At 36.5% G+C, this 21,337-nt stretch overlaps 2 protein-coding genes across 2 annotated transcripts in view; both read left to right on the top strand.

The window, feature by feature from the left end:
- Window positions 1-203: 203 nt before the first annotated feature.
- LOC141330906 (uncharacterized) lies at window positions 204-9,832 on the top strand. The gene is made up of 8 exons (XM_073835702.1): window positions 204-404; window positions 1,453-1,584; window positions 1,769-2,610; window positions 2,979-5,024; window positions 5,391-5,564; window positions 5,780-5,953; window positions 7,971-8,017; window positions 8,193-9,832. The coding sequence occupies exons 3-8, from the start codon at window positions 1,811-1,813 to the stop codon at window positions 8,723-8,725; spliced, it is 3,774 nt and encodes a 1,257-aa protein (XP_073691803.1). The 5' UTR covers window positions 204-404; window positions 1,453-1,584; window positions 1,769-1,810; the 3' UTR covers window positions 8,726-9,832.
- Window positions 9,833-10,376: 544 nt separating this feature from the next.
- trip4 (thyroid hormone receptor interactor 4) overlaps window positions 10,377-21,337 on the top strand; it is a 125,021-nt gene continuing 114,060 nt past the window's right edge. The window contains exons 1-10 of the mRNA XM_073835703.1: window positions 10,377-10,533; window positions 10,983-11,158; window positions 13,639-13,769; window positions 13,859-14,077; window positions 18,119-18,197; window positions 18,298-18,403; window positions 18,554-18,769; window positions 20,258-20,384; window positions 20,871-21,055; window positions 21,189-21,313. Of these exons, the coding sequence (XP_073691804.1) occupies window positions 10,454-10,533; window positions 10,983-11,158; window positions 13,639-13,769; window positions 13,859-14,077; window positions 18,119-18,197; window positions 18,298-18,403; window positions 18,554-18,769; window positions 20,258-20,384; window positions 20,871-21,055; window positions 21,189-21,313 (1,444 nt within the window). The 5' untranslated portion in view covers window positions 10,377-10,453. The remainder of the gene's footprint in view (window positions 10,534-10,982; window positions 11,159-13,638; window positions 13,770-13,858; window positions 14,078-18,118; window positions 18,198-18,297; window positions 18,404-18,553; window positions 18,770-20,257; window positions 20,385-20,870; window positions 21,056-21,188; window positions 21,314-21,337) is intronic.

The following is a 21,337-nucleotide window of genomic DNA, read 5'->3' as shown; positions in this document are numbered from 1 at the left end:
ATGTTAATATCATGTATGAATCGTAGCTTAAAACTATGCACTCAACCGCATTTCCTGTTTACAGAATCGTCGACGTCATTACTTGTCATGAGCCAATGAAACCATTTGTGGGTGGGGCGACACGTGTAGCCCCGCCCCAGGTGCAGCTCCGCCCAGTTCTGCAGTCTTGCGCTCAGCCAGCAATTCAGAGATCTACTTGACACCATGACGATAACGGAACCACATTCATCCAGAATAATGCAGTTATTGTGTAAAAATAAATTAAAAGTACATTATTACTACATAGTGTCCAACATGTGCTGACTCATTTCTTACGCCATGACGATCTTGAAGTGAAACTCGTGGGTTTTGTCGCAAGACACACTCAAGAAATTGGAGAACGCAGAATCTGACGGAGCACTGAGGTATGGATTCGTGTCATTTTATAAAGTCGATCATTACAGGCTAAATATGAACGTTTGAGGACCTGATTCGACAGGGACATGGCTTTATTTACGATTTTCTAAACTGTGACCCCGATGCTTTTTCTTTGAGATGTAACGTTAGCCTTTTGCATGTTTTCTCAAGTTGGATTTTATCATTTAAATATAAGCCTTATCAGTCTATATTTTGTGGCATTGAAACCTTTAATATTGTATTAAGATTCGATTCGATAACTATGCAGACAGCACTATCATCTAAAATGAAACCATAACGTTAGATATTTATAGTTAGCCTAGTTAATTATAGTTGCTCTCAGTAATTAGAAAACTACTTTAACTAGTTGGATGAAAGTTACATATTTACAAGTTTAATATGTTATACCATTTCCATGTTTTTGGAGAGTTTCTGGAACTGAGAGCCACTAAAGCCAAGAGGACAGCAACCAGTTTGTGTACATCCAGGGCTAAAGCATTCCCCCTGCAGATCAACTACTATGTCATTAAAGTGAATAGGAATGCTAATGGTTATAGCTCTGTGCCCATATATAGACTGCTGAGGGTTAATGTTTTTGTTTTAACACTACAAACACCACTATAAAATCTAAAATTTATCCTTGGTCTTTGTGGTTAAAATGTATTCCCTTAATGTTACTCTGTAAAACATAGCTGTTGAAAATCATGAGGAGTTGGACATGACTTAAAGGAAGTGAGATTTCAAGATAAACAGTCAAGACAACCTTGACGATTTACCATTCAGGTAACAACACAGTATGAAGAATCAAGCGTATGTAAACTTGTAAATGGGGTAATTTTTTATTAAATCAGCTATTATTTTCTCTTGTGAACTAACCTATTTTATGTGAACTATCTTATTAAGGTCAGTACTAAATAAAAAATAACATGTATTTTGTATGTTCCCTTATTTTGGTAAAATAATTAACATTTTGCAGATTGTGCAAGGTGTATGTAAACTTTTGACTTCAACTGTAGTTAAAACGTCTTAATGATGAATTGTTTATTACAAACCCAGAGCTTTTTTTCACAAGATGTTAACTGATGGACTGGAGTCGTGTGGATTACTAGTGAAATATTGTGATGGTTTTTATCTGCTGTTTGGACTTTCATTCTGACAACGCGCCCATTGACTGCAGAGGATCCATTGGTGAGAAACAAACTCATCTAAATCTTAGATGGTCTAATTAGAAGTTTATTTTCATTTTTTGAGTGAACTATTCTTTTAAGACTTTCTTGTTGAGAATTTTCTTTCTTTTAATTAGATTTTTTTCCTCCATGATATTACATTTAGGACAGTTATGCCCAATTTTAATTTGTGTATGTATTTGCAGACATAATGCCAGCCACCTCTGAAGAGCAGCAGTGCCTCTAAAATGAGTTTCCAAGAGATGAAAAAGGGAGTTGTTTCTGCTCAGACCAACAGGGCAGGAGCTTCAGAACCCAGCTGTGTGTCTATGAAGAGTGACGTATCTATGGGCATGCCACCTGAATTCAGTGGTGAAGAAGTGAAACCTTACCCAGGAACTCCAGAACCCAGCTGTGTGTCTATGAAGAGTGACGTATCTATGGGCATGCCACCTGAATTCAGTGGTAAAGCAGTGAATTCTTACCCAGGAACTCCAAAACCAAGCTGTGTGTCTATGAAGAGTAATGTATCTATGGGCATGCCACCTGAATTCAGTGGTGAAGAAGTGAAACCTTACCCAGGAACTCCAGAACCCAGCTGTGTGTCTATGAAGAGTGACGTATCTATGGGCATGCCACCTGAATTCAGTGGTAAAGCAGTGAATTCTTACCCAGGAACTCCAAAACCAAGCTGTGTGTCTATGAAGAGTGACGTATCTATGGGCATGCCACCTGAATTCAGTGGTGAAGAAGTGAAACCTTACCCAGGAACTCCAGAACCCAGCTGTGTGTCTATGAAGAGTGACGTATCTATGGGCATGCCACCTGAATTCAGTGGTAAAGCAGTGAATTCTTACCCAGGAACTCCAAAACCAAGCTGTGTGTCTATGAAGAGTAATGTATCTATGGGCATGCCACCTGAATTCAGTGGTGAAGAAGTGAAACCTTACCCAGGAACTCCAGAACCCAGCTGTGTGTCTATGAAGAGTGACGTATCTATGGGCATGCCACCTGAATTCAGTGGTGAAGCAGTGAACTCTGACCCCAGGTGAGTTAGAAGATTAAATGGGATAGTTTTAAGCTGAAATATATTGACTAATATAAAATTAAATTAGTGAGTAAATTAACAGCAAATTAAATTTTTGGGGTGAACTATCTCTTTAAAAGCCTATACAGGACAGAAGGATAAACATAGGCATTTCAGTTCCTGTACAAATGTTCACATTATAATCTGTCTGTAAGCAGATTCATAAAACAACATCAGCATGTGCCTGAGTATTAATGAAAAGTAACAGTGTAATGAAAAACTTAGTACAACACTGGTTAGCGAATATGATTAGCATAATAGATAGAAACTTTCAAAATGTGCTTGTAGAGCTGATGATTTTATGTAACACATCTAAGATCTATCTACAGGTGTTTGCTCCAGGTTTTTTCCAAATGTGGAATGTGTAAGCAAGCTCTGAGAGATCCGGTCTCAATTACTTGCAAACATAGTTTCTGCAGAAAGTGTATCATTTGCTACTGGGATAAGTTCAGTCAAGCAGAAGACTTTGACTGCCCTCAATGCAAGAAGAGATCTAGAACACGTCCTGTTCTACAAACAGATAAATTCTCGGGAGGATCCAGTTCTGCACTCTGTTACACAAATCTGCAGCAGGAGTCTCTGGCTGATGATGTCCTGCAGAGCGTCAAAGAGAGACACAAAACCAGTATGAGGACCAAGTATGAGAGCTTATTTGAGGGAATCAAACAACAGGAGAATCAAACACTCCTGAACAGGATCTACACACAGCTCTATATCATAGAGGGAGAGAGTGAAGGGGTGAATGAGGAACATGAAGTGTTACTGATGGAGAAAACACCCAGAACACAACATTCACAAGACACTCAAATCCACTGCAATGACATCTTTAAACCTTTACCTGCACAAGGACATGAGAGGAAGAGAAGAAAGATGGATGACAAAATAAAGATTGTTCTTACTAAAGGAGTTGCTGGAATTGGAAAAACAGTCTCTGTGCAGAAGTTTATTCTGGACTGGGCAGAGGGAAAAGCCAATCAGGATGTAGATTTCATGTTTGTTCTTCCATTTCGAGAGTTGAACTTGATTAAAGATGATCAGTACAGTATTCACAAACTTCTGCTTGACTTTCTTCCTGAACTTCAAGATCTGGACGCAAAGATTTATGGTGAATGTAAAGTTGTTTTCATCTTCGATGGTCTGGATGAAAGCCAAATTATATTGAGGTTTTCAGATGATGAGATGGTTTCTGATATAAATAAGTCTTCATCAGTTGGTGTATTGATGTCAAACATCATCAGAGGAGAGCTACTTCCTTCTGCTCTCATTTGGATCACCTCCAGACCAGCAGCAGCCAACCAGATCCCTTCAAAATACATCAATCGGGTGACTGAAATTCATGGATTCAATGACCCTCAGAAGGAGGAATATTTCAGGAAGAGGATCAACGATCAGCATCAGGCCAGCAGAATCATCTCACATATCAGAAGATCAAGAAGCCTCCACATCATGTGCCACATACCGGTCTTCTGCTGGATCTCATCCACTGTGCTTCAGAACATTCTGGAACAAGATGACAGTGCAGAAATCCCTCAAACTCTGACTGAAATGTACATCCACTTTCTACGCATTCAGATAAATATAAGGAATCAGAAGTATGATGAGAGAGATCCAGGAGAACTACAGTCCAACAGCGACGTAATTTTGAAACTTGCTGAACTAGCTTTCAAACAGCTGAAGAAAGGCAATATCATGTTCTATGAGAATGATCTCAAAGAGTGTAACATGGATGTTATTGATGCCTCAGTGTATTCTGGGATTTGCACAGAGATATTTAAGGAGGAATCTGTGATTCATCAGAGGAAAGTCTACTGCTTCATACATCTGAGCTTTCAGGAGTTTCTTGCTGCTATTTATGTGTTTTATTGTCATGTAAATAACACTGTGGAGGCACTAAGATTTTTTGATTCCCTGCATAATTTGCTCAGAGGCGCAGTGGATAAAGCCTTAGAAAGTGAAAATGGGCACCTGGATCTGTTCCTCCGGTTCCTGCTGGGCATCTCACTGGACTTTAATCAGAAACTCTTACAGGATCTACTGACCAACACTCACAGCTGCTCAAGGAGCATTGAGAAAACAACTGCTTACATTAAAGACAAAATTAAACTTGGACATAATCTTTCAGCTGACAGATCTATCAATCTTTTTCTTTGTCTCTTTGAAATGAAAGATCAGACTCTGTACAGAGAGATCCAGGAGTTTCTGAAATCAGACAAACACTCAGAGAAGAAACTCTCTTCTGCACTTTGCTCAACAATCGCCTACATGTATCAGATGTCAGAAGAGGTGCTGGAGGAACTTGATCCCAAGAAATTTAATACATCAGAAGAAGGGCGTAGAAAACTTTTACCAGCTGTGAAGAACTGCAGAAAAGCTATGTAAGTGTTAAATTCCTCTTTTACATAATGACTGATGTTTCTGACTGATGTTTCTTTATTTTTTGCATAACTTGATAGTAACTTTGCAGATTTTTCATTTTTCTGGCAAACTAGGCTAGAGCAAGTAACTTACAAGTTAATTTTCAGATTAATGCTTAATGTACATTGTTCTTGGAAAAAAAGAGGGAGCTGGCCATGACACAATGGAGTTTTATGTCAAGATAAACAGTCATAAACGTGCCAAACTTGACTATTATCAAGTTGTTTTGAGTGGGTTAGTGAGTCTTAAGGAAAAGATTATTCGACTTACATTTGAATTTATGTAGTCTGTAGATCTAATTTGGATTTTCTTTTGCTCTCTTGTAGTCTTGCTGACTGTAATCTCACAGATAAATCCTGTGAAATTGTGGCCTCAGCTCTACAATCATCAAACTCCGTCCTGAGAGAGCTAGACCTGAGTAACAATGACCTAAAGGATTCAGGAGTGAAGCTTCTGTCTGATGGACTGAAGAGTCCAAACTGTCAACTGGAGAAACTAAGGTTTCTAATTTTTTTATGATTTCACAGATTATGTAAAAAAAAAAAATCTGGTGTGAAAATTACACCCAATTGGCCCATATGATTCCAGTGGAACAGTGTGTGCAAAGACACAATTCACTTAGCATCTTTTACTGAATGTAAATTACCACATTTACTAGTATTGTACTGTAATGTGTTTTTGAAGATTATCGCACTGTTGACATGCATGTTTGTAGATTATCTGGCTGTATGGTGACAGAGGAAGGCTGTTATTGTCTGGCTTCAGCTCTGAGTTCCAACCCCTCACATCTGAGAGAGCTGGATCTCAGCTACAATCACCCTGGACACTCCGGAGTAAAGATGCTCTCTGATCGACTGAACAATCCAAACTGCAAACTGGAGACACTCAAGTATGTGTTCTTTACATGTGTATATGTTATAATGTATAATATACTATGGGCCGTTGAATGCTTGAATCTGATTGGCTGACAAACGTTCTAAGGTGTGCAATAATTTTCAGGGAAACGCACGCTGAATTTAGTTCTAGCCAGATCTTGACCGCATTACGTACTATCACTTTGCAACACGATTTCAGTTATTTCAAAGGTCCTTACAGCCTAAAACAGCAAACCCACAATGACACTGGCCAAACAAATAAATACAGTAAATGACAAAGTTTGATGTTTTGCCATGTAAAAGGAAGTTGTTGGAACTCAGCCACGTCCAGTCTGCTCCAAACTTCACATGTTTGATAAGAGTCCTAACCTGAACATTTCTAAAGGCCAGTATTCTGTTATTATCATAGCACCACCTGTTGGCAACAAGAAATTACTTGTTTTACACTAACTCAGTGGTTCTCAAACTTTTTTGGTCGCGCCCCCCTTTAAACCTATAAAAAAAATCTGGCGCCCCCCTCCCCATTCCCGAATACCCATCCCACATAAGATTAATAATAAATTACATTAAACATAACAAAAAATTAATACTTTCTTAGTTAAAAAAATAAAATAAAAAATACAGGGGAAAACACCTGCAACACTTGAAACATTGAAAAATAGCACAGAGAGAATAACTGTTATTATTATTATTATTCTCTGTTATTTAATAATTTTTTTTTTTTTTTTGTGGATTTCATGCTGTCCTAAGGCATAGAAGGGCTCGAAATAGACTTTTTTACTTGGTAGCACTGGTGCTTCCAACTTCAAAAAGTTAGGAGCACCAAAAAAATGTATGAGCACCCAATTTATTTTTAGTAATGTGCTGATCTTGATTCTTCATGACTGATTCTGATTGCAGATATTTTACAAGCAAATGGGCTGATTCTGAAAGCCTTTTTATACATTTATTTTACGCCTTAAGCAAGGGACAGGAATGAATAAAAATATGAGTACATGAGTAAGATGATTATTTTCTCTATTAAGTACTACAAATTAGAGGCAGCCACTGCATTTTTAAACAATCTACAGTATAAGTAACAAAAAAATAAACGACACAGCTCTTTCTCAGTCATAATAAATACAGCCATGATCAAAGCAGGCTATTCTTTTAATATTCTTATATATATAATTAACTTATATATATAAGTGCAAATAGAGAACGATTTTTTCCAGCATGATAGAGAGCTATAGACAACTGCACAACTTATTATAGCCCACATTCTAATAACAGCTTCGATATTTTATGTAGACTAATTTGCGCGCATTGGGGAGTCGCTCTCTAAACGTGGGGTATTAAAATTGCTTTTGAATGCACGTGCACGTTTTACTTTTGGTTTAATTTTAACGACCGTGCGAAACTCTCAGCGGCGCTGAGCGTGCATTCTACAATGCAAGACATTACTTTAAAAAAAAAAACATTTGAAAGTGGGAGCCTGGGAGGACACAAACAGGATTTTGAAAAGCGTGTCCCCAGTGGAAATTACGTCCTTGCGTGAGCTGAACTCTGCTGCTGAGTTATCATTTAACGTGGATGTATGCCGCGTTGTACAGTATACTGACATATTTTCTGCATTGAGCTTTTGAATGACCAGCACCTGCCCGGCTCATCTATGGTTTTCTCTTCTCTTTCACACACCGATCCATCTCCCATTCTAAGTTACATCCTTTGGCTGTTTAGTGTTTTATATTTATTTTTCTGCTGATGGCCCGCACCCCCCCTGCAATACTCGAATACTGCGAATTTTCTAAAAGATTTGGCTGGACAATTTGTTGGAAAAAACTGTACGGTTTATAATATAAATATTGTGCACAGACAGCAAAGAATTACACAAACCCATTTTAATGCCATCATGTACTGATTCAATGCTCCTCACTTAATCAGTATAGCATAAATTTGTAAATCTTTTGGATTTCAGGACTTTAATTCACCTTCCATCATGTATCTGTTTTTCTAAAACCATTTTTACATGTCTTTTTCTGTACTGCTTAGTTTTGACCATGGAGAGTCCTTCAGAATCACACCAGGACTGCGGAAATGTAGGTTGTCTCCCTGCAAGCAAACTGCATGCACATTTATTTTTTTCAAATCATCATTATGCTTTTATAACACAAATCATGCTAAAGCCGCCACAGAAGAATAGTGCCTTACAATCCCACGCTAAAGCCAAACATGACAATAAAATGCCCTAAAGATCTTTACTCTCTCTTTCAGATGCCTGTGATCTCACATTAGATCAAAACACTGTAAACACTCATCTCATTCTATCTGAGAACAACAAAAAGGCAACATATTTGGAAGAGGAGCAGCCATATCCTGATCATCCAGAAAGATTTGAGCACTATGAGCAGGTTCTGTGTAGCGAGAGCCTGACTGGACGCCGTTACTGGGAAGCTCAATGGAATGGCTGGAGTCATATAGCAGTCACATATCGAGGTATCAACAGGAAAGGAGGGAGCGACTGCCGGTTTGGACTCAATGAAAAGTCCTGGAGTCTGGTCTGCTCTGGTAAAAATTACTATGCCAGGCACAATAATGCAAGAATTGACATACCTGCACCCTCATCATGTTCTAACATAATAGGAGTGTATCTAGATCAGCCAACTGGCTCGTTGTCTTTTTACAGTGTTTCCTCTGAAACTGGCAAAATGATCCACATTTACACTTTCCACTCCACATTTACTGAGCCCCTCTATGCAGGCTTTGGTATTGGAGTTGACAGTGGATCTTCAGTGTGTCTATGTTAAATACAGAAACTGTAAAGCAAATGTGTCAGACACTCAAACCATGGGCCAAATACAGCCTGTGGAGGAAATAAATTAAATTATGAGAATTTAGTCTCAACTCTAATTAAACATACCTGTAAAATATGCTTAAATTATTTATTTATTATGTTAATTTTTTTTATAAAAATGGCAAATGTAAGAATGAGTTCTATCTAAACATCGTTAACCATATGTGCATTAAAAAGACAGAGCAGTAAGCATAATCATTGTAACTATTCGTTGTCGGAGGTTACATTTAGTTATATTTAACTGCAATACTATTGTAAGAAAATAAGTGTTACAGAGAAAATAAATGGCATAGTAGCATGTCATCAATCAGCCATATTGGTGGCACTGAACATAAACAATGCCACTGAACTGAACAAAACTAGCATATTTTGCTAATTATTGCTGCTGAAAATGGTCAATTATTGTTATGTTTTGGGCTGTACTAATCGTTCGAAAAGGGAAAAACATTTGGAGTACTGTAGACACCAATCAAGGAGAAGAGTGCAAAAAACTGTCTGAGGAACATTTGTGGTTGGCCAAACTAAACCAGGACTTCCAGGGCAAAAATCTTGACAACATTTTTGTTTACTCTTATAATTTCCGGTCAGTTAGATGGAATATTAGGCTAATATCTTAATTTATACTGCCATGCAATCCATGTTGTTCTTTACATAGTTTAGTATCGCCAATATGGCCTTACGTATGGGTAACTGACCAAATCGTGGCGCAAGTTCAAACCCTCTATTATTATTATCAGTTAAGTGATTGTGTGTTCCTGCAGAATATTGTACATTTTCTTCCGTTTGTCACTTCATCATTGTTATTTTGTTGATGTGTTAACTTCCCATTCTGATTTAGGTTTAACATTTTTAAATGTTATGGTGTTCTTATTTCCCTTTAAACCATTCAATGGATATATCAAATTGGTGTTGCACACATTGTATTTTATTTATTTATTTATTTTTGGTCATATGAAATAAAATGTTACCATATTTAAGGAAACATGAATGTAAAATGAAAGCTTCAAATCAATATGTAAAATGAAACGTAATATCTAACTTTGACACATATTTCGCACAATAAAAATCTTATAACATTACAAATGCATTTACGTTTGATCAATTGAATGGGTGTTTGCTAAATAAAATAATTAACTAATAACTAATTAATTAAATAATAAAAAAAAACTTTACCCCAGACGTCCTAAAGGTAGCGTATCACAGTTCTGCAAAAAATATTAAGCAGTAAAAACTGTTTTTCATCATTGATAATGATTTAAATAATAATCATCATCAACTTCATAATAACATCGCAATCGCAAATGACGATTATAATAATATCGCAATCGTAAGCGATTGTGATTGATCCACCCTAATGAGTGTTGAGAAAAGTAACAGTTCTCATGGTGCGGTGTTGATGACACCTCAACAGCGGTAGGGATAATATTTTATTTTTGATAAACGGTACTGGTAAACTTGAGTAGCCTTTTAATAATAATAAAAAACTATATATTTAAGAGCTAATATAGTGTACGCATTGCTTAGACCTACTTTACCTGACCGAAGTACGTATTTTGTCTATGGAGGCTTTTATTTTGAAACATATCTCCCGGAAGCAATTTCAATCGTATGAGTCAAATGCCGACAGCTCTCAGTTGACGTACAGACTCTGCAGTTAGTAAACAGTTTTACTAACTTCATCATGGCTGATTCTTTGCTTCGCTGGACTGCTGATAAGTTAAAGCATAGTTTTGGATTGGAGGCAAGCGACGACATTGTACAGTAAGTACATTAGAGGATTAAAAGTCAGTTTGTGGTCAATTGTATGAAACAAAATAACAAAACTGACAAGTCACAATGTGGTCTTAAGCTAAGAATGGAATAAATAGACCAAGAGAAGGTATAACTTGGTTGGCAAACCTCTTTTGTACAAAAGTATCACGTTACCACGTTTCTGACAATGTTATATCTTATACTGCCATAGTATTATAAGAAGTACTATGGAAAGTACCAGATAATATCACTACATTACTGTTGTATATGTATATTAACCATATGGAAAAGATAAATCGGGAATTAATGTAACAAAATACTGCTTAATGTAAAATGCGTAAGAAATGGTGATTACAACATCTAGACATCTAGTACCCAAACAGAAATGTTATTTCGAATGGGTCTTTGTGGAAGTGTACACTGCGTAAGAAAAGTCAGTAAAATATCTGTGTTTTCAGGTACATCCTGTCCATTGACAGTGCTGATGAAATTGTGGAGTATGTTGGAGATCTCTTACAAGGAACGGAGGGAAACAAGAAAGATTTTGTGGATGAGCTGGTGCAGAGATGGCAGAGGTGTCAGATCCAAGCACCTGATGGTCTAGGAGACGTCCTTAAGAAAGAGGCAGTCATGGGTAAATATGGACATAGATGTGTTTAATGTGAATACAGACACTATTAAAGGTTTAGTCCACTTCCAGAATAAACAAATCCTGATAATTTACTGACCCCCATGTCATCCAAAATGTTCATGTCTTTCTTTCTTCAGTTGCAAAAAAACTAAGGTTTTTGAGAAAAACATTCCAGGATTTTTCTCCATATAGCGGACTTCAATGGGGCTCAATGGATTGAAGGTTAAAAATGCAATTTCAACACAGCTTCAAAGGGCTCTACATGATCCCAGCCGAGGATTAAGGGTCTTATCTAGCGAAACTAACAGTTATTTTATAAAAAAATAAAAATGTATATACTTTTTAACCTCACATGCTTATCTTGTGCTAGCTCTGCTATGCACATGCATACTCTGTGCATTCCGGTTCAAAACAGTTAGGGTAGGTCGAAAAACTCAATAAATGGTAAACCAGCAATATCGGATGAATTAGAAGTTAAAGGAAAAAAAGGAAATGAGAGTTTTTCCACAGCCTAACTGTTTTGAACCGGAGTGCACAGACTATGCATGTGCATTGCAAAGCTAGCATTAGCTTTTGCTAGATAAGACCCTTATTCCTCAGATGGGATTGTGTAGAGCCCTTTGAAGCTGCATTGAAACCGCATTTTTAACCTTCAATCTGTTGAGCACCACTGAAGTCCACTATATGGAGAAAGAAAGAAAGACATGAACATCTTGGATGATATGGGGGTGAGTAAATTATCAGTATTTTTGTTGTTGTTGTTGGAAGTGGGCAAATCCTTTAAGAACTACAGATAATATAATAGATAATATGTATCACTCCAATTAGGCCAATATTAGATTTGATGATATTTCAAGTAAATATTTTAATGTAAGGGGTTTGGCTGACCAAAAAGAGTTCCCTGCATTATATGAAAAACATTAATAAACATGAAAACAGCAATTACATCACACACCTAAAGTCTTCCAGGTTTAAAAAATATTTTTGTCCGGGCTTCCAGAATCAATGTTTTCTAAAAGTCACTAGATATAATATGACAGTTTCAGAGTTTCACAGCTAGACCTCTAGTGTTTCCATGCTTTCATAATTATTTGTTTCCGACATGGTCTAATTGCTTGAGAGGTGCTTATTTCCCGTCAAATTCAGACGCATGTTTGCAGATTTATTTCCACAAATTTTGTGAATGTAGTCAAAGCTAAATGGCATGACACTGTAGGATTTTTAGAAATGAAACATTTAAAGAGAACAAAGAATTAGGGAGAATTTGTAAATTATGAATGATTTACTGCCATTGTGTGAATAATATGTAATCATGTAATCAATAAAACTGTAGCTAATCTGATTATGATCTTTTTAAAATGTAATATACTCTAATTACAAGTACTTGATTTTTGGAATCTGATTATGTACACTACCAGTCAAAAGATTTTGAAGAGTAAGATTTTTTCTTTTTTAAAGAAGTCTCTTCTGCTCACTAAGCTTGCATTTATTTGATTCAAAATAAAGTAAAAGCAGTAATATTTCTGAAATATTTTTACTATTTAAAATAACTGCTTTCTATTTGAATATATTTTAAAATGTAATTTATTCCTGTGATCACAGCTACAGTTTCAGCATCATTACTCCAGTGTCACACGATCCTTCAAAAAATCATTCTAATATGCTGATTTGCTGTTTAAGAAATATTATTATTATTATTATTTTTTTTTTTTATTATTATTATCAATATATAAAACAGTTAAGTAATTTTTTTTCAGGATTCTTTGATTAATAGAAAGATCCAAAGATCAGCAATTATCTGAAATAAAAAAGCTTTTGTACCATTATACACTATACCATTCAAAAGCTTGGAGTTTTTTTTTTTACATTTATTTATTTTATTTTTTTTTTGGGAAAGAAATGATAAATATTAATACTTTTATTTTGCAACGATGCTTTAAATTGATAAAGTGTTGATAAAGACATGTATAATGTTACAAATTATTTGTATTTAAGATAAATGCTGTTATTCTGAACTTTCTATTTATTGAAGAAACCTGAAAAAATTATACTCAGCTGTTTTCAACATAATAATAATAACAATAATAATAAAAAAATTTTGAGCAGAAAATCTGAATATTAGAATGATTTCTGAAGGATCATGTGACAATTCAACTTTTAAAAAAATATATTCAAATAGAAAACAGTGATTTTAAATAGTAAAATCTTTCAGGCTCGGTGAGCGGAAGAGACTTCTTTAAAAAAACATTTAAAAATCTTACTGTTCAAAAACTTTTGACTGGTAGTGTAATCTAGATTACGTGTAATCAGTTACTACCCAGCACTGGTCACAAATCAGAAGAAAAGATCTGTTGCTACTTTTATCGCAATTTTAAAAAGTACAAAACAACCATAATATTGCTTGATCTGTGTATCTCTTCACATATTGTAATTGCTATGGAAATATATCAATAAAGCAATTTTGCATGTAATGTCTATTCCAGAGGGTCTGGATACAACTACCAAAGACACTCAGAAGAAGTCCAAACGAAAGGGAAGAAATAAGCAAGAGATGGCTGTGACTATCTGTCAGGCTGAGCCAGAGCCTGTGAAAACTCCCATTGACTTGATGAAGGTATATCAACTCATTTTAGTATCTTAATAAAATATATCATGTTTAACTAGGTGGAAAGAATTACAGAGGGTTTTACTTTCTTTTATCAGGCACAAGAAAGCAGCAGCTCCAGCTCAGTGAAAAAGAAGAGCAAGTTTGTGAATCTATATGCTAAAGAGGGTCGAGATAAGCTGGCTGTTCTACTGCCTGGCCGTCAAGCATGTGAGTGTCTGGCTCAGAAACACAGACTGATCAACAACTGTCTGAGCTGCGGCCGTATAGTGTGTGAGCAAGAAGGCTCCGGCCCCTGTTTGTTCTGCGGCAATCTGGTGAGCTTTTTCCGCTTACTAATCAGTACAGTCTATGTTTGGGATAGACCCATATGTCGGCCAAGCTAATTAATTTGGCTGTTGTCTAGATCCGGAATAGGCAACGTTGTTTCTGGAGTGCCGATATCCTGCAGGACGGCGGCACTCCAGGACCGACTTTGCCTATCCCTGATCTAAATGTTTCCTTGTCGTGATGGTCAGATGAAATCATTTCCAAATTAAAATACGGATAATCATGTTAATGGAAAACCATTTTTTGTTTTTTGTAAGAGTGAGTAAGTAAAAGTGAATCTAAGTGTAAAAAAAAAAAGTAAACAAAAGGCCAATTATAATTTTGAGATTTATTTTCATGTCAATAATCATTCTATTCTATTGTTGTTACCATTGAGATGTTTTACTTCTGAGTGCTTTTAAAATGTCGTGGCCAAAAGTTTTGAGAATGACACAAATATTAGTTTTCACAAAGTTTGCTGCTAAACTGCTTTTAGATCTTTGTTTCAGTTGTTTCTGTGATGTACTGAAATATAATTACAAGCACTTCATACGTTTCAAAGGCTTTTATCGACAATTACATGACATTTATGCAAAGAGTCAGTATTTGCAGTGTTGGCCCTTCTTTTTCAGGACCTCTGCAATTCGCCTGGGCATGCTCTCAGTCAACTTCTGGGCCAAATCCTGACTGATAGCAACCCATTCTTTCATAATCACTTCTTGGAGTTTGTCAGAATTAGTGGGTTTTTGTTTGTCCACCCGCCTCTTGAGGATTGACCACAAGTTCTCAATGGGATTAAGATCTGGGGAGTTTCCAGGCCATGGACCCAAAATTTCAACGTTTTGGTCCCCGAGCCACTTAGTTATCACTTTTGCCTTATGGCACGGTGCTCCATCGTGCTGAAATATGCATTGTTCTTCACCAAACTGTTGTTGGATTGTTGGAAGAAGTTGCTGTTGGAGGGTGTTTTGGTACCATTCTTTATTCATAGCTGTGTTTTTGGGCAAAACTGTGAGTGATCCCACTCCCTTGGATGAGAAGCAACCCCACACATGAATGGTCTCAGGATGCTTTACTGTTGGCATGACACAGGACTGATGGTAGCGCTCACCTTTTCTTCTCCGGACAAGCCTTTTTCCAGATGCCCCAAACAATCGTAAAGAGGCTTCATCAGAGAATATGACTTTGCCCCAGTCCTCAGCAGTCCATTCGCCATACTTTTTGCAGAAGATCAATCTGTCCCTGATGTTTTTTTGGAGAGAAGTGGCTTCTTTGCTGCCCTTCTTGACACCAGGCCATCTTCCAAAAGTCTTGGCCTCACTGTGCGTGCAGATGCGCTCACACCTGCCTACTGCCATTCCTGAGCAAGCTCTGCACTGGTGGCACTCCGATCCCGCAGCTGAATCCTCTTTAGGAGACGATCCTGGCGCTTGCTGGACTTTCTTGGACGCCCTGAAGCCTTCTTAACAAGAATTGAACCTCTTTCCTTGAAGTTCTTGATGATCCTATAAATTGTTGATCTTAGTAGCCACAATATCCTTGCCTGTGAAGCCATTTTTATGCAACGCAATGATGGCTGCGCACGTTTCTTTGCAGGTCACCATGGTTAACAATGGAAGAACAATGATTTCAAGCATCACCCTCCTTTTAACATGTCAAGTCTGCCATTCTAACCCAATCAGCCTGACATAATGATCTCCAGCCTTGTGCTTGTCAACATTCTCACCTGAGTTAACAAGACGATTACGGAAATGATCTCAGCAGATCCTTTAATGACAGCAATGAAATGCAGTGGAAAGTTTTTTTCGGGATTACGTTAATTTTCATGGCAAAAGAAGGACTATGCAATTCATCTGATCACTCTTCATAACATTCTGGAGTATATGCAAATTGCTATTGTAAAAACCTAAGCAGCAACTTTTCCAATTTCCAATATTTATGTAATTCTCAAAACTTTTGGCCACGACTGTATATATATAATTTTACTCAATCACTTATTAAATAGATTTTATTTTCTGTTCATTTTCTGAATCATAAACAGTGTTGCCAACTAATTTTCAGGGAAAGTTGCTAAAGGCAGAACAATTTGTTGCTAAAAGTTGCTAAATGACATTGTGATGTCACTGTGCAATGACATCATTATGTAATCACAACCCAAAACTACATAGAATAGAGCATAGAATTACATTTCATGTAGGGCTGCGCGATTTGGCCTAAAATCAAAATCTCGATTAATTGAACATTTTTAACCCGATTACGATTAATGAACGATTATTTTATTAATTAATAAAATTATATTTAATTATATTTAAATAATATATATTTTTTTTGCCCTCATAGTTCACTGACAAGTTTTGTACAGTAAATATGCTCACATATTACAAGTGAGAGATTTTTGAATGAAGGGTGCACACACACTATCTATGATTATTTATTGAACATCAGTGTTGAACAACTGAAATTAAAGCACACATTGCTTAAAACGAAAAGTCACATTTTTCTTAAATTAGTGAAAATAAATAACTTGCACTTTTGGAAACAAAATAAATTATTTATAAAATAATAATAAATATTAAAAGTAGAAAATAAGCAGTATCTCGTCTAAATAAAATTACTCTAGTATATCCTGTAAATACTTCTTACTGTATAAATACTGCTTAAGCTCTCCATCGACATGTCGGAGGAATAACGTAAAGTAACGGAGCGGGGTCACCTGACTCCACACGCAGTAATGTTTTTAAAGGGAAAGTAATTGAAATAATTGACCTGGAAAAATTTGATCGATTATAGGTTCTGAATGTCGATTTCGATTACTTTTCGATTAATCGCCCAGCCCTAATTTCATGTATTTTCTTATTAACTCTTAAAAATAGAGGTTCTTTATTGGCATCAATGTTTCTGTGAAGAACCTTGACCATCCAAGGAACCTTTTAAATGCAGAAAAGGTTCTTTATAGTTGAAATAGGTTCTTTCGATTTTTAATGTAAATAATTTTTTTGTGTAAATTATGCCTTTTTATCATTTGATAACAGTTGCTAAAAGTTCCCAAATAGATTTTAAAAATAGCTTAATGTGTTGCTAGGTGCTTTTTGAAGAAAAAGTTGTTAGAGTAGTCTGAAAAGTTGCTAAATTTAGTGGGTAAAAATTGCGAAGTTGGCAACACTGATCATGAAAAGTTTTTTTTTTAATTTTGTTTCAGATTGAATTTTTGAACAAACAAATGCAGCCTTGGGGAATAGCAGACTCTTCTTTTAAAAACCTAAAAGACAAATCTTACCAATCCCAAACGTTTAAAATGGTTATAGTTGCTGTTACTAGCTATGTATTCCATCACCCTGTTTTTATATTTTGAAGTATCACAGCAGAAATGAGTGATTCAAATAAAAATCCCTTAATTTGCAAAAAAGTTTTTTTTTACGCTTGCTTGAGATGGTTTTTTGCCAAATAAATTCCTCCATGCGCGTCAAAGAAGTTTTGACTTTGCGCTATGGGATAGCAAAACCTGACCAACCAGCAGACCGATCTCGTTCCATAGCATCTGATTTTTTTTTTTTTTTTAATGTTCATTCTGAAATGCCCAAGCAAAGTCTGTCATCAAAGTAATCCTGTATAATTGCCTCCCAGAACTGTCTTACATGACTGCGTTCTCAAACAGCAGGCATCCCCCTCTAAAAGCAATGACTGCATTTATTTGATTTCATTTGCTCACTCTAACACACAAGTAATTTATTATATATGAAAATGATTATATTTAGTGGCTTCTCCTACTTTTCTTAATGATATACAGTATAGTGCCAGTTTATCAGTATGTGATGAATTTTGTTCTCTTTGACTCATTGGATAGAAACTGTGCTTATTCCCAAATGTTTTATGCGATATTACAATTTTGCACAAATTAAATTCACAACTTTGGATGGAAACCCCACTACTGTTGTGTTATTTGCATTGGCCATTGGAAAGTCTAATCTTATGGACCTTGCAAATTTGATTGTGAGCATGATGCCAAAGCATTCATCAACACTATTTAACATCTTTCACACATAATTCAGGTCTGTACTACAGAGGAGCAAGAGGTACTGCAGCGGGACTCCAACAAAAGTCAAAAGCTCCGTAAAAAACTCATGGGAGGTAGGAAATTAAGTGATTGTATTTGTTTTCTGCTGACTGGCAGCATTTGTTTGACAGCCTATGTTTTCTGTATACTGTATTTCTGTGTTTTCTTTCCCAGAGGGAACCGATCGGGAATATCTCCCCCATCAAGAGGCAAGGATGAAAGCCGGTCTGGAAAAAGCTGTAAAGCACAAAGACAAACTTCTGGAGTTTGACAAGAACAGGTCTGCCATTCCACATACACTATTGTGGTTGTCAGGGTTAATTTCAGATTCATTTCAGCCTACAAAATGCCCACAAACCATCTAAGGTATAATGCAAGTAACAAAACTAAAGTTAGACTTAACAATTTGATCTCTTCCTCTTTCTTTTAGTGTTAAGAGAACACAAGTCTTGGATGATGAATCGGATTATTTTGCAACGGATTCCAACCAGTGGCTTTCTCCAGGTGAGAGAGAGGCAATACGCAAGCGAGAGGAGGAACTCCGGGATCTTCGACATGCCTCCCGCAAAGACCGCAAGATTACACTCGACTTTGCAGGTAGACGAGTGCTGGATGAAGGGGAGAATTTGTCTCCATATTACCAGAAGTAAGGAGCCACCTGTCTTTTTTTTTTGTTTTTTGGTTCAGCCTTCAAATGCGTAGGATGCAACCTCTGAATTGTGATGTACAGTGGTGGCCAAAATTATTAGAACACTAGTATTTTTACCAGCTAAAAATGGTTTTAGTTTAGTTATTTCTTTCTTTTGCTGTAGTGTGCCAGTAGGAAATGTCAGTTTACATTTCCAAACATTTCCATTTTGTCATTAATTGTAATAATCAAGTGAGATTTTTGATTGCACAAGGAGTCTGACACTTGTCAGAGCCATTGCTCCAAACAGAGATGGAATGACATGAAGAAACAGAACAAACTGAGACAGACTAAGTCCAGAAGAACTGTGGCAAGTCTCCAAGATGCTTCCAGAAACCCACCTGCAAAGCTACAGTACTGTTAAAAGTTTTAGGCACTTGTATAAAAATGCTTTAAAATTATGATGCTGTCATAAATGGATGTTCTTTATCAATTAACTTCTGTTAACTAAATTAAATCAACATTTGGTGTGACCATTGTTTGCTTTCAAAGCAGCTTTTGCCCTAGGTGCACTTACGCATAGTTTTTCAGCTAGCTTTGCGGGTAGGTCTCTTGAAGCATCTTGGAGATGTCTCCACAGTTCTTCTGGATTTAGTCTGTCTCAGTTTGTTTCTTCGTGTCATTCCAGACAGACTGGATGATGAAGAGATCAGATTTCTGTGTGGAGCACTGGCTGTTGTCAGACTCCTTGTGCAAACAAAAATCTCACTGGATTATTACAATAAATGGCAAAATGAATGTTTGGAAATGTAAACTGATATTTCCTACTGACACACTACAGCAAAGATAGATAGATAGAAAGATAGAAATAATTCACTTAAAACCATTTTTTAGCTGGTAAAAATACTAGTGTTCTAATCATTGTGGCCACCACTGTATAATGTACGTACACACACGCATACGCTTGATGTACGCTTGAGTCTGTTACTATGAATGCACAAACAAACAATATATGGTCTCCTTATATCATTTGGTTATTTGGTGTCCTTATGGAGTCTTCAAGTGAGGACCCGTGGTAACTTTTTTTTATTCACAGAAGGGCAGCTACATGCACAAATGTGAGTGAAACGCTCACACTTTTAAACCCTGAGCATGTTAGCATATATTTTTTAGAAGTATTATGTTGCATTTAAGTCCTCATGGGAGGTTTCTACCTAAGAGAAATCATTACTAGTTATTTCTGTTGGAATAAAATTAAAATGTTGGACAATTTTTTTTCCCCCATAAGAAAAATGCCATAATGGTTTAATTGATGCCTCTAAGGCTCAGACTCAAGGGAAAAAAAAAAAACATCTGGAAGCTCTTCAAGTCCATTGGTCTCATAAATACAATCAATTCTACATGACTTGAAGGTAGTATTAATTGCAATGCATTATTGACAAGGCATGATATGGTTATGAATATATGTATGAATAATATTATGAATATTTTTTTTGGTTTTGAAAGGTTTGATGAGTCAGTCAAGGCCATCAACACTGGTTCTTTTGGCCAGACACCAAAACATTCTGCTTCTACTGATCGACAGCGCCTCAGAGAGCTAGTCAACCCCAACATTGTACAGTCTGCACCAGAGGTAGGTGCAAACAAGCTGCTTCTGAAGATATGTGACCCTGGACCACAAAACCGGTCGTAAGGTCATAACCATCTGAAAGCTGAATAAACAATGCTGTATGGTTAGTTAGGATATGATCATTTTTGATCAAGGTACAACTATTTGAAAATCTGAAGGTGCAAAAAATTAAAATACTGAGAAAATCACCTTAAAAGTTGTCAAAATTAAGCACTTAGCAATGCATATTACCAATCAAAATGTAAGTTTTGATATATTTACGGTAGGAAATTTACAAAATATTTTCATATCCTAATGATTTTTGGAATAAAAGAAAAATATATAATTTTCACCTATACAATGTATTTTTGGCTGTTGCTACAAATATACCTATGCTACTTATGGCTGGTTTTGTGCTCCAGGGTTACATTTATATTAAAAGCAAACCATTTTTGTATTTGAGTTTCACTGTGGATGTCTGGTCATTCATGTGAGTTTGTGTTGTCTTAGTGGGTTGACGTGTCCAGTAGTGGCGCTTCACGTAAGCCTTCATCCAAGACTGTAAGCAGTACACAGAAAAGTGAGCGCAGCCGGCTCAGATTGCAGGACAAAGAGCTGCAGGAGATCTCAGATGGTGGCTGGTGTCTCAGCATGCATCAGCCTTGGGCTTCACTGCTTGTTAAGGGCATAAAAAGGTACAGTTTACTTGAAGACCCCATAATAAATCATGTCATCCCTTGCTCAGGGGGAATGCATACAATTGTCTCTAAAATGCGAATGTTTTTTCCACTAAATTACATCTAACTAGCATTTCATGTGTTTGTGTAGGGTCGAAGGCAGAACATGGTACACATCCCATAGGGGGCGCCTGTGGATTGCTGCTGCTGCCAACAGACCTACTCCTCAGGAGATTGCAGAGGTCGAGGCCATGTACCGCCATATTTACAAAGAAGGTGTGTTTAATGTCTCCAAATATA

The sequence above is a fragment of the Garra rufa genome, chromosome 3 (genome assembly GCF_049309525.1).
Source record: "Garra rufa chromosome 3, GarRuf1.0, whole genome shotgun sequence".
NCBI lineage: Eukaryota > Metazoa > Chordata > Actinopteri > Cypriniformes > Cyprinidae > Garra > Garra rufa.
Note: the sequence above shows the minus strand (reverse complement) of the source record. Positions and strands in the feature narration are given on the sequence as shown.